Source organism: Cervus elaphus, chromosome 9, assembly GCF_910594005.1.
Source record: "Cervus elaphus chromosome 9, mCerEla1.1, whole genome shotgun sequence".
NCBI lineage: Eukaryota > Metazoa > Chordata > Mammalia > Artiodactyla > Cervidae > Cervus > Cervus elaphus.
The window spans coordinates 18,180,833-18,194,327 of NC_057823.1; the positions used below are offsets into that span (position 1 = coordinate 18,180,833).

Genomic DNA, 13,495 nt, shown 5'->3' on the forward strand with positions numbered 1-13,495 from the left:
ACCACCCCCATCCTCTGGGGCAGGTTCCCTTCCTGGCCGAGGCCCCACAGCACTCTGGATACTCTCTAGCCTGAGGGTGGCATCTGATCACTTCTGACTCCTCCGTCGGCTGCAGAGATCCTTGTCACCTTCACCTTGTGTCTTTACCTTGGGCACACAGCAGCACTCAGAGACTGAACAGATTAAAAAGGGGCCACGCTTGAATCACAGATGAAGACGTGGAATCTGTCATTGGCTACCACGGTGTCATTGGCATGCGCTGTCATAGATGTGAAGTTGCAGCCCTGGCAAGGTTAAGTTGGTTCTCTTTGATTACCTAGTCCAGCATCCGAGGCCAAAGTCGGGATGGTGGAATGGGGGTGGGGGGGAAGAAAATCAGTAAGAAACAAAAACTCATTTATGTGTCAACATTTAATTTTAAGCTGATCTCACCCCCAAGGCACTGACCACCCACCATGGCTGATTCCCATTGTGTGGGGCTGTGTGACACAGTCCCAGAGGCTTCGAGCTACCACTCCGTGTCCACCAGATTCCAGAGATAGTCGCTGATGAACTTCTTAGAGAGCTGGGTGCTGTCCAGGTGGATGGGCTGGGCAACGCTGGGGCCGTGGTGGACTGAGAGCACGGATGTAAGGAAAGCCAGCATGCACTGCCCTCCCCTTCAGCCCCATGACGAAAGGATACTGCCTTTCAATTGTCATTATTAAGATAGAGGGGCTTCCCTAGCGGCTCAGTGGTAAAGAATCTGCCTGCCAATGCAGGAGGTACAGGTTCGATCCCTGGTCCGGGAAGATCCCACATGCTGCGCAACAGCTAAGCCTGTTGAGTGGCATTCAGTATATTCGTGCTGTTGTGCAACCATCATCATTCATCTCCAGAACTCTTCATCTTGTAAAATCGAAAAGTCAAAGTGAAAATCACTCAGTCGTGTCCGACTCTTTGAGACCCCGTGGACTGTAGCCTGCCAGGCTCCTCTGTCCATGGAGTTCTCCAGGCCAGAATATTGGAGTAGGTAGTCATTCCCTCCTCCAGGGGATCTTCCCGTCCCAGGAATTGAACCAGGGTCTACTGCATTGCAGGTGGATTCTTTACCAGTTGAGCTACCAGGGAAGGGCCCTGTAAAACTGAAACCCTGTCTCCATTAAACAGACTCCCCCTACCCAACCCTGATAATCCTCATCTTACTTTCCGTCCTCATGAAACTGACTCCTCTAGAGATCTCAGGTAGGTGGAACTATATAGAATTGACTTTTTGTGTCTGATTTATTTCACTCTGCATATTATATCCCAGGTTCATCCATGGTGTAAAATGTGTCAGGATGTCTTCCCTTTTTAAGGCTGAATGACATTCTCCCATGTAGATGGACCACATTTTGTTTATCTGGTCATCTGCTGATAGATGCTTGGGTTGCTTCCAACTTTCGGCTCTTGTGAACAGTGCTGCTGTGAATCCTGTTCAAGTCTCTGCTTTCATTCCTTTGTGGGTATACCCAAAGCGAAATTGGGTCATATTCCAATTCCCAGAAGTGGAACTGGGTCATATGGTCATGCTGTTCAATGTGTGGGACCTGCCACAGTGCCTGCACCATCTAATCCTCCCCAGCAGTGCCCGGGGTTTCACATTCCCCACAAAGGATACTGCCTTTGATCATCCCAGGCTCACACTCATAATCCCACTCGATTTTACTAATTCGGCGATAAAGTTGAGCCACATACCTGTGCAAGAAGACCAAAAAAAAAAAAAAACAGAGAAAAGAAGTCATTCCAGTGTCAACTCTAGCAAAGATCCATGGGCTACAGACACACATACACACTCACATCACATCTATGGACCTACACAGCTGAAGGGATGGTGACTGTCGTGTCCTCGTCGACTTCCTTCTCTTGTCTGTCGAGATCCGCCTCAATCTCCTTGAGCTCCTCCAGTTCTCTTGTGAGCTGAGTAAAGCAGGTAGTTAAGGACCCTGGTTTTGGAGGCAGGGCTGCCCACATGGTCACACCTCACACCAACCCTGTCAGCCCCGAGCCACTGGCTCTAGATGTGTTTTCTAGCCTGAACAGGTGCCTCCAGGCGGGGCTGGGGTCCAACCATTCTGCACACGCAGGAAAGGATATAGGAGGTTGGCCTTCAGACGGGCGTCCTCCTCGCTGGCCCTCTGAAGCTCAGCTTCAAGCTGCCGCAGCTCGACACCACCCTGGTGTGCCTGCTCCTTCGCATCCAGGAGGCTCTGGGCCACCTCCTTCTCTGCAGTGAGGATCTCTGCAGGGTGGGGTGAAGTCTGGGCCCCTCAACTCGAGCTCCCCAGGAGAGCCCCGGAGCAGAGGGCGGCCTCAATGCCCCCATCTACGCCCACTTCCATTTGTGGTTCCCAGACCCATCATCCTATATGCAAATACCCACCAGAGTCCCACCTGGAATCTGCCTCAGTGTATCCATTTCACCGAGTCACACCTGAATCCATCAGGCGAAGAAACTCCAGTCCCTCCTTGCCACCGAGTCTTAATGTATGACATCACTCTCCACCCCGTTGCCCAGACAGCAAGCCCAGGACTCACTCTTTGGATGCAGTTGGCCATCCATCCTGGCAGGGCCCCTCCTTCCTCATGCGGGTCCTTCATCCCTCCAGGACCACCCTGTCAGCCCCCCCACTTTGCTTTGGTTGTTCCTGTTGCCAGTCTGTACTGCTCTCTGCCTTCAGAGTGGCTGCATCAGAGGCCAAATGCTAAGTCACTCCTCTGCTCAAAGACCTCCCAGGGCTCCCCCAGTGTCTCCAGGATAAGGTTAAGGGGCACCTTCGCCCTCCTTGCCAACCTCCTTTCTCCTTGCTTTTCTCCCGACCACGTGTTTTCCCTCTGTTCTGGCTTGCAAAGATGCTTCATTAATACGTGCAGACATGCCATGTTTCCTCATGTGCTTTCCTGGGCCCCCGCCTGCCTGTCCTCCAGGGATGCTCCCATCGGGCACATCCATTCCCAGCCTGAGGACCTCATGGATAATGCCCGACTCAGGCGGAATGGACACTGTCCTTTCCCTCCTGGGGCATGACTGTGCTCCTCAGACAGCCCATCACCCTGGCCTATTTATTTCTTGTCTCTCTTCTTCAAGGCACAAATTGTGTCTTCCAGTTGCTAGATATCAGCCAACACCTACTCAGAATAAACATATTTGGAACGAACATCTGAAAAGATCAAAACACCCTACGAAGGTTATTGTATTACTTCTCATCGAGTCAGAGAAACCGGCCAACCCAGAGAAGACACAGAGGGCCGGTGTTTGTTTACAAACTTAGATCAAGTTAATTTTTAATCAAAGCGCTACATGTCTATGGTTGTGAAAATCTAAACACACACTTGGGCGTGCACACACACACACTCACTCCTCTCTAAGCCTCTCCACCCTCTGAAGCAGCCACTTAAACTCCTCACTGTTTTCTCTGGCATCAGCCTTCATATTTCTAAATAATTTGCTTATGCTGCTATTTCTTGACCTGTGTTAGACGGTGCCTGCTGACTTCCTGTCGGAGAGCTGGGGGTCTGGCTCTCTTACACAGCCTTCCCGCCCCTTCTCCAGGCACCGTCCGAAACACAGCCAAGTCTCCTGGATGTTCAGTCTAAGCCGTCACTGCCTACATGTGTGCTGTGGCATGGGTAACCAGGGAATCCTAACTCACTATGTACTCTCATAACCCTCTGAGGGCGGCTTACCCTCCTTGCATTCGAGAGGCTATGAACAAAAGCTCAAAGAAGTGACTTGTCCACAAACTTAGCTCCAAAGCCGGGATCTGAACTGGATCCTTTTTTCTGGCCATGCTGGACAGCCTGTGGGATCTCAGTTCCCCGACCAGGAATTGAACCCGAGCCCCTGCAGTGGAAGCATGGGCCTTAACCACTGGACTGCCACCAAGGAAGTCCCTGAACTGGATTCTTTGATCAAACCCCAGCACCCTAGAATGCTGACTCTTTTCTCCTTGCCCCAAATCCATCCATTCTGCTGAAACCCAGGCAGGTTATGTTGATCTTCTCCCCAACCACCCATGGAAGTAGAGTTAATGGAATGGGAGAGGAGAAAAGGAAGGAGGAGGAGGAAAGAGCAGAAGACCTGGCCCAGGACATCCATCATGCTTAGTAGTTGTTGTTTTAATTGCTAAGTCATGTCTGACTCTTATACGACCCCATGGACTGTAGCCCACTAGGCTCCTCTGTCCAAGGGATTTCCCAGGCAAGAATACTGGAGTGGGTTGCCATTTCCTTCTCCAGGGCATCTTCTTGACCCAAGGATTGAACCCCAGTCTCCTGCATTGGAAGGCAGATTCCAACATGCTTAGAACCAACATCCAAACTCCTCCTGGGGGCTAGCAGGCTCTGGCTACTGCTGACCTCATCCACCTCTTTCTCCTGGGTCTCCAGGCTCATTCTCACCTCATGACCTTGTCCCTGAGAGTCCCCTCTGCCAGGATCACTCCTCCCCCCAGGCATCCTATGGTTAGCTCCCAGCTCATTCAAGTCTCAACCCAAACGGCACTCCCTCATAAAGTGTAATTGTCAAAATGCATTACAAATCCCTGGCACTGAAACCACAGTGGAAAACTAGATGACATTTCCTCAAAAAAAATTAAATATCAAATTATCATCTGATCCAGCATTTCCACTTCGGGGAAAATACAAAAACAGAATTGAAAGCAAGGACTCAGAGAGATTATTTTGTACCCTCCTGTTCATAGCAGCATTATTCACAATAGCCAAGAGGTGGGAGCAACCCAAGTGTCCAGTGATAAATGGATAAACAAAATATAGTGTATCCATACAATGGCATACTGGAGATGATGGTGGTGATGGTTACACAACAATGTGAAAGTGCTTATGCCGTTGAACCAGACACTTAAAAATAGTTAAAATGGTAAACCTTACGTCAATTTTACCACAATAAAAAAAAAAGTTTGAAGCCTTTAAAAAACCAAAAAAACCCTGATGCTGAGAAAAGCTGCAACATGGGCAGCCCCCACCTCCACCCCTTTCAGGGGCACAGTGCTATGCAAGTGTGATTTCTGTGAATTTCACTTTGAGTCATCAAAGAGGTGCTTCAGCAGCCCCATTTCACAGATGAGGAAACTGAGGCTTGAAAGGGAAGCCACTGGACTGGGACCACAGGGCTCATGAGTTAAGGGCTGAAATCCTTAGCCCATCACCTCCTGACAAATTCATTTTTCTTGTTTATCCTCTCCCTCACCCCGCTAGAGTATCAGCAGCCCCCACACCCCAGGGATTGTGTTTGCTCTATTCCCTGCTGTCACCCCAGGGCTGGCACTATGCCTGGGCACAGCAGGTGCTCAGTAAAACATCTGAACAAACTCAACAGGAAGATGTGGATTATTTATTGTTACAACCAACTTATAGGAAAAAGAGGCACTGCAAGGTTAAGTAAGTCACCTCAAATTTCACAGCTGGGAAGTGGGAATGCTGAGATTCAAACTCGGTGTTTTGACACTTGAGTTTCAATTCAAACCCTGAGAACCCCAGCTCCTGCTCACAGAGCGGCAGAGCCTGCAAACTCATATATTCACCACTAAACCCCCTGGGTGGCTCAGTTGGTAAAGAATCCGCTCCGCAATGCGGGAGGCCTGGGTTCGATCCCTGGATTGGGAAGATCCCCTGGAGGAGGGTATGGCAACACACTCAAGTATTCTTGCCTGCACAATCCCCATGGACAGAGGAGCCTGGCGAACTACAGTCCATGGGGGTCGCAAAGAGTCGGACACTACTGAGCGACTAACACACAACCCCCCGCTGCTATCCTGAAGCCCATTTCATGGGTGGGGAAACAGAGGCTCAGAGGGGACAAGGCTCACCTGCACGGGGAAATGGATTAGGGGAAGGGGCACCCAGAAGGGAGGTTCGTGACTGACTTGGCCACCGCTCCCATTACACCGACCCCGGCGGCCCCTCGCCCCGCCCGCCCAGGTCCTCACCTCGCAGCCACTTCTCGGCGCCGTCCTGCGTCTCCAGCAGCCGCTCCACCATCTGCTCGTGGCGCCCCAGCAGCCGCCGCTGCTGCCCCTCCGCGCGATTGGCACCCAGCAGGCTCAGCAGCCCCTGGCTCACCTCCTCCATGTCGCGGAAGGCCGCCATGACTACTTTAGAACCAATCCCGCTCAAATTTAACTGTCCCCCGAGCCCCGCCCCCCTCCCGGAGAGGCCCGTTGCCATTGGGTTGATCCCACGTCAGTCATCAGCGAATGAGGGCGGCTGCTTCGAGTCGGACCAGTGCGCCTGCGCCAGCTGGTCTGTCAGTCATTGACGAAGGCCAGTCTGCGCAGGGAGGGCGTGCCTCCGCAGTCCTGCCTGATGCGCCTGTGCAGGCTGGAGAGCGGCAGCGCGAGCTTCAAACTTTCCTTAGCAGATTCGGTGCCTGCTGCTTCCGGGTTGGGGTTCTAGGGACTAAGCTGATAACTGCATCACGTGGAACCGACGTTCTGTGGTGTGTGCATGGGATACTCACAATAAACATAAATAAGTCAAGTCTGTAAGAGGCTGCAGAGTAAAATGGACTCTGCAACCAGATTCATTGGGTTTCAACCCCGGATTTGCCATTTACTGGCTGTTTTACTGGGCTTCCGTGGTGACTCAGTGGTAAAGAATCCGCCTGCTAAGGCCGGAGACCCGGGTACCACCCCTGGGTCGGGAAGATCCTGTGGAGGAGGAAATGGCAACCCACTCCAGTATTCTTGCCTGGGAAATCCCATGGACAGAGGAGCCTGAGGGGACCACAGTCCAAAGGGTGGCGAAGAGTCGGACTTAGCCACTAAACAACAAGAAGCTGTGTTACCCCAGGCAAATTGCTTCATCCCTCTGCTCTTCACGTTCCTCTTCAGCAAAATGAGGGTCATCATAGTGTCTACTTTTAAGAGTTGGCTTGAGAGTAAATGATCCTGTCTACAAAACAGAAATGGACTTGTGGTTGCCAAGGGGGAGGAGGAAGGGAAAGAGATGGACTGGGAGTTTGGGGTTAGCAGGGCTTCCGTGATGGTTAAGCAGGTAAAGAATCCACCTGCAATACAGGAGACTCAGGAGATGTGGATTCGATTCTTGGCTGGGGAAGATCCCCTGGAGAAGGAAATAGCAACCCACTCCAGTATTCTTGCCTGGAAAATCCCATGGACAGAGGAGCCTCATGGCTACAGTCTAAAGGGTCGCAAAGAGTCGGACACGACGGAAAACTAAGCACTCACTGACTCAGATGCAAACTATTACATCTTAATAGAAAAAAACATTTAAAAAGATATTATATGTGTGTGTATGTAAAACTGTCACTTTGCTGTACTGCAAAATTAGCACAACATTGTAAATCAACTATACCTCAATAAATAAAAGAGTTGGCATGAGGGTTAAATAAGGTCAGTGCCTGGTATTCAGTCTGTGCTGTCCAGGTGTTACTGCTTCCTTGGTGGCTCAGTTGGTAAAGAATTGTCTTCCTGCAATGCAGGAGACATGCGTTTGATCCCTGGGTTGGGAAGATTCGCTGGAGAAGAAATGGCAACCGACTCCAGTATTCTTGCCTGGAAACCCCATGGACAGAGGAGCCTGGTGGGCTACAGTCCATGGGGTCACAGAGAGTCGTACACGACTGAGCACACAGCATTTAAGGTCCCATATCAGTCGATTCTGAGTGAACTAAAAGGGATTACTCTATAGGTGCTAAGTAAAACAAATAGAAAGCTAGTGGGTGAGGTATCCAGCTCTTGCTGAACACCGTGCTGGGCAGGGTTACAGTACAGGAAAGAAAAACTGTTCATTTTTGTGACGTGTCCCTCAGATGAGGTGAAGACATCAATTTAGCAGGTCATGACCAGCATTTTCTACAAAATACAATGGGGAAAAAAAAATCTGCATTGTGTACAAAAAGCTAGGTATTGTTTTGGGGAAACTCCAAACATTTGTCTACTGGGTGTGGCGGGTAGTATTTCCCAAAAAATAGCCACAGAAATAGTTCCAGCTTTGCCACTCCCTGTCAAGAGGCAGACTTCTATTCTTCTCTTGAACTTCAGCAGGATTTTGTGCAACTAACAGAATGTGGCAGAAGGGACGCTGTATGACTTATAAGCCTCGGTCAGAAACTAAGATGCATCTTTTGCCTGGCGCTAGCTTGCTTTCTCCCTCTCTCTCAGTTCCAGGGTAGGCTCTCTGAGCCCATTTGCCATGTTGTGAGGAAGCCCAAGCCACATGAACAGTCTCCCAGATAAGGGCCCAGCCAAAACCAGCATCAACCACCAGGCAAGTAAGGGAGTGAGCACTGAAATGATTCCAGCCCCCAGCCTTTGAGCCTTCTCAGCTGATATCAAGAGGAGCAGAGAGAGATGTTCCCAGCAAGCCCGTTCAAACCGCAGGTTTGTGAGCAAGATCCATGTTGTTGTTTAAAGCCAGTAAATTTGGAGGTAATTTGTGATGTAGCTGTAACACCTGGATCCCTGGGTCAAATATGAAATTTGTGTCTTGCTGTGGGACATGTGAAAAATCATGAGGATCTCCCTGGTGGTCCAGTGGTTAAGAATCTGCCTTACAGTGCTGGGGACACAGGTTCAATCCCTGGTCCGGGAGGATTCCACATGCTGCTCGGCAACTAAGCCCATGTGCCACAGCTGCTGAGCCTACACTCTGCAACTAATGAACCCCGAACACCCTAGAGCCCATGCTTTGCAACAGAGAAGCTATCACAATGAGAAGCCTGTGTACAACTAGAGAGAAAGCTTGTCTACAGCGTTGAAGACCCAGCGCAACCAAAAGAGAATAAATAAAAAGATATAAATTATATTAAAAAATTTTAAGGTAAGCAAACCACTGAATTAAAAATTTAAGGGAGTGCCAAAAATCTTTTTTAAAAAATCATTGAAAGGCACTGCTCTAGTGACAAGACCTCACAATAAGCAAAGAAATGAATGAGATCATTTCAGTCAGCCAGGAAGACTTGCCACGAGGGCAATAACACAGGGTCATAGGACAAAATCACTAGAGTTGGAGCAGGGGAGGGAAATGGCTTTAGGTTAGGGGCTCAAGGACGGATTCCCTGAGAAGGGGGCATATGAATAGGAACCTGAGTGATGAAAAGGAAACAAGGCATAAGGCAGAGGAAAGAACAAGTTCAAAGGCTCCTGAGGTGTGGGAGTTTAATTTCTTTCTTTCTTAATATTTACTTATTTGGCTGCACCAGGTCTTAGTTGCGGTACTTGGGATCTTTAGTTGAAGCATCCAAACTCTTAGATGTGGCATATGGGATCTAGTTCCCTGACCAGGGATGGGACCCAGGCCCCCTGCCTTGAAAGCTTGGAGTCTTAACCTCAGGACCACCAGGGAAGTCCCAGCAGTTTAATTTCTTTCAGGAGTGGTGAGGAGGTTGTCATGGCCAGAGAGGAGTGAGCAAGAGATTTTGAGAGTCTTTATTCTGATGTTGATGCACCAGGAAGCATTGAAAGGTGCTACATAGGGGAGAGCTAGGCAGGGGATTGGCTATAGATCTTCTGGAATTGAGAGGACTTGCCAGCAAGCCTGGATGTACGGAATGAAGAAGAGAAAGAAAGCTCCTGGGTGTTTGGCCCAAATACCTATTAGGTGGTGGTGGTACTTGTGACCAATATGGAGAGGAACAGACTTGGAGGTGAAGGAGTGCATGAAATGAAAAGTTTGGGGAAGGTCCCAAGGCCTGGAGGATGACTCTGTGGAGCTATCAAGAAAGCAGTTGCTTGGCTATATAAGTCTCCAAAGACATTTGAGCTGTGGATAGAAATTCAGGCTGTCAGGATGCAGCCAGTATCAGATGTCAGCTCTCCTGGGGGAAGAGTATGGAGAAGAGGAAGTTCAAGAACAAAAAGTTCTGGGATTTCCCTGGTGGTCCAATGGTTAAGACTCTGAGCTCCCAATGCAGGGGGCCTGGGTTCAATCCCTGGTCAGGGAGCTGGATCCCACATGCTGGGACCCAGGGCAGTCAAATGAATTAATAATAATAAAAAAAAAGAAGAAGTTCCCCATCCTTTGACTCATAAAGTGGCTTGCAGATATAGAAGTGATGTCACTTTAGTAGTTTCCTGCAAAAATGTCAGTTTCCGGGCGTGGAGCTGGGACCCCAGAGTCAATGCTTATGGCATTGCTCACCCTCCTGGCGGAGCATTTGATGAGTTTGCTTTGTTACCATCAGCTCTGTGACCTTTGTTTGGTGTGAGGGGCTGACCTTCTCTGCGCTGAAAGGCAGGCACAATGCTGAGTGGAATAAAAAGGTGATAAGACCATGGATTCAGTTTCTGGCTCTGCAGATCACCTGTGACCTTGGCAAGTTCTTAACCTTTCTAAGCCATGAGCTAATGATAGCTCTCTTATCAGCTGGGAAAGGCTGTTCAAGAGATAAGCCATTCCACGTTGCACCAGCAGAGCCTGAAAGATATAAATGCTTCTGTCGGAAAGGCCACTCACTTCACTGCCAAAAAATAAAGCAAGAACTACTCACAGCCATTATGATGGCTCTTATTAAAAATAAATCATAAAGCAGAAGCTAAAGCTTTACAGCACTGTAAAGCAATTATTATATGTGCGTGCATGCTCAGTCATTAAGTTGTGTCTGACTCTTTGCGACCTCATGGACTGTAGCCCGCCAGACTCCTCTGTGCATGGAATTTCCCAGGCAAGAATACTGGAGTGGCTTGCCATTTCCTTCTCCAGGGGATCTTCCCAACCCAGGGATCAAACCTGCATCTCCTGCATTAGCAGGCGGATTCTTTACCGCCACCTGGAAGCAACTATACTTCAATAAAAGATTAATTAAAATAAAACAATTTTAAAAATCAGAAAATAACAATTGTTGGTGAAGAAATGGATGAACTGGTTGGTGGGAATGTAAACTGGGCCAACCGCTCTGGAATAAATTATAGCTATTCCTCAAAATACTAAAAATAGAACTACCACATGACCTAGCAATTGTACTTTTAGGTATATACTCCCCCCACCATGTTGAAAGCTGGGACTTTGTTTGTACACCCAGCACGATTTACAATAGCTAAAATGTGAAAGCAACCAAGTGTCCCTCAATGGATAAATGGATAAATAAAATGTGTATGCAAACAATGGAATTTTACTCAGTCTTTAAGTATGAAAATTCTGCCACATGCTACAGCATGGATGAATGTTGAGTATATTATGCTAGGTGGGATAAGCCAGTCATAAAAAGACAAAAACTCCCCACTTCCACTTATATGAGGTCCTTAGAGTACTTGAATTCATGGAGACAAGAGAATGGGAGTTGCCAGCGCCTGGGGGTGGGGGTGACAAAGTTAATGTTTAAAGGGGACAGAGTTTCACTTTGGGAAGATGAAAAGAGTTCTGGAGATGGATGATGGGGAGGGTTGCACAACAAAGTGAATGTACTTAATGACATTGAACTTCACAGTTAGAAACAGTTTAGATGGTGAATGTTTGTTATGTATATTCTGTCACAAAAATAAACAGACTTCTATTTTTTAAAAAGCCAAACAAGACACTGGGTTTGGGGAGTGGGGAATGAGGTCTTCAGCATGAGCTGAACAGGGTAGCAAAGATGATGAAATGATCCTGGGTGATTGTTTATGAGAAACAATTTTTATTTTTATTTTTTTGGCCATGTCATGCAGCTGGTGAGGTCTTAGTTCGCCAAGCAGGGATTGAACCTGAACCAGAGTAGTGGAAGCACCAAATCCCAACCTCTGGACTGCCAGGGAGTTTCTGAACAATATTTCTTTTCTTTGCAATTATCTTTTTTTTAATTGGAGTATAATCACTTTCCAATGTTGTGTTGGTTTCTGCTATACAACAAAGTGAATCAGCTATGTGTATACCTACATCCCCTCCCGCATCCCCACCCCTCGGGGTCATCACACTGAACTGAGCTCTCTGTGCTTTAGAGCAGCTTCCCACTATCTATCTTTTTCTTTTTTTTTTTAATATCCAAAAGGTCTCTTCTTGGCTCACTTGAACCACAGACTCTTCCGAAAACTGACAAGATCAGTGAACCTTCCACTCAGAAATATACAACATTGCATAAAATTTCTAGGACTTCCTATAACCTCTGAAAACCACCCATTATCTCCTGGTCCAGAGGGAAAACAGAGGAAGTGAGAATCAGGAGACCAATCATCCATTATCAGTTATCCTCAGGGAAGAGAGGGAGAGAGGTCCCAGGACTGGAGAGGGGAGGGGCTGAGGATTCTCCCCTTCCTGTCCTTGTGCTGGTAAGGGAGGATGTTCACTTTTCAAATTGCCATGGAGCTGAACATTTTTTTTTTTTGCTGCACTGTGCAACATGGAGTGTCTTAGTTCCCTAACCATGATCAAACCCATGTCCCCTGCATTGGGAGCACGAAGTCTTAACCACTGGACTTCCAGGGAAGCCCCCAGCTTTTATACACGACTCACTCATACACAAAAATGGCAACCCACTCCAGTACTCTTGCCTGGAAAATCCCACAGAGGAGCCTGGTAGGCTACAGTCCACGGGGTCGCAAAGAGTCGGACACGACTGAGCGACTTCACACACACGAAAGGTATATGCTGCCTCAATAAAAAAATAAAACAGGAAAACAAAGTATTTTAATACTCAGCCTGTTAGGAAAATGTTTGGCGGGAGATGCTCCAAGTGTTGACAATGGTGCACATTTCTACCAAATGGGACCATGGCACCCTCCCCTATGCCAGATGTTTACGTTACTGTTTAAATTTTGCCTTTTACAATCACTGTAAATTATTTTGTCACGAAGAAAGAAAAATCAGGAAACTTTTTTTTCTGAGGTGTCCACAGTTGGTTTGTTTAGAACTTTCTGCCACAGTGACTGTGTTCTGTATCTCTGCAGCCCAGTCTGGTAGCCACCAGCTATGTGCAGCTACTGAGTATGAATTCATTACAACTGATTTGCATTTAAATGGAAATTGCCACAGCTGGGTAGTGACTGCAGTATTGGGTAGTGTCAGTGTAGGGTGGAGCATAAGGGCGTTTATTTTAATAGTCTTGCCAGTTTTCTGTAGTGTTGAACATTGTTCAAATAAGTCTACTTTTTAAAAGAAATCTATTTTAAAGCTTCACGAGAAATACAAGGACTTCCCTGGTGGTCCAGTGGTTAAGAATCCCCCTTCCAATGCAAGGGATGTGGGTTTGATCCCTGGTTGGGGAACTAAGATCCCACATGCTAAGATCACACAGGCAACTAAACCTGTGTGCCTCACCGAAGACCTAGCTCAGCCAAACTTTTAAAAATTAATTGATTAAAAAATAAAAAGATGGAACAGTGAGATAAACATCAGACACAGACACTTTGGCCTTCTCATAAAGTAGCTTTATTAAATTCCTTTACCTTCTAAAAAAATGATTACAAAAAGGAATACTTCATTTAAGTGTAATACTGTCTTTATGGACGTACCATGGTTGGAAAGTGAAGTAAAAGGTCTTGAATACATGTGAGAAGAGAGCGGGGTCAGGCACAGAACCCCC

General features: G+C 47.7%; 1 protein-coding gene across 2 annotated transcripts; it reads right to left on the reverse strand.

The window, feature by feature from the left end:
* Positions 1–393: 393 nt before the first annotated feature.
* SPC24 (SPC24 component of NDC80 kinetochore complex) lies at positions 394–6,157 on the reverse strand. Of its 2 annotated transcripts, none has more exons than XM_043911575.1 (5): positions 5,967–6,157; positions 2,116–2,260; positions 1,838–1,942; positions 1,640–1,716; positions 394–615 (listed from the first exon to the last, which is right to left on the reverse strand). In XM_043911575.1, the coding sequence occupies exons 1-5, from the start codon at positions 6,124–6,126 to the stop codon at positions 509–511; spliced, it is 594 nt and encodes a 197-aa protein (XP_043767510.1). In that variant the 5' UTR covers positions 6,127–6,157; the 3' UTR covers positions 394–508. The 2 variants fall into 2 exon arrangements, 1 of the variants encoding a protein (XP_043767510.1); XR_006342632.1 differs by having other exon boundaries at positions 575–615; positions 1,819–1,942; positions 5,967–6,156.
* Between the last annotated feature and the right edge of the window lie 7,338 nt (positions 6,158–13,495).

Excerpts from the sequence above, each read along its gene's own strand:
- SPC24 (XM_043911575.1), bottom strand. The coding sequence starts at position 6,126 with ATGGCGGCCTTCCGCGACATGGAGGAGGTGAGCCAGGGGCTGCTGAGC. Across the intron at positions 2,261-5,966 it reads CGCCGAGAAGTGGCTGCGAG|AGATCCTCACTGCAGAGAAG; the intron begins GTGAGGACCTGG and ends CCCACCCTGCAG. Across the intron at positions 1,717-1,837 it reads GTCACCATCCCTTCAGCTGT|GTATGTGGCTCAACTTTATC; the intron begins GTAGGTCCATAG and ends CTTCTTGCACAG.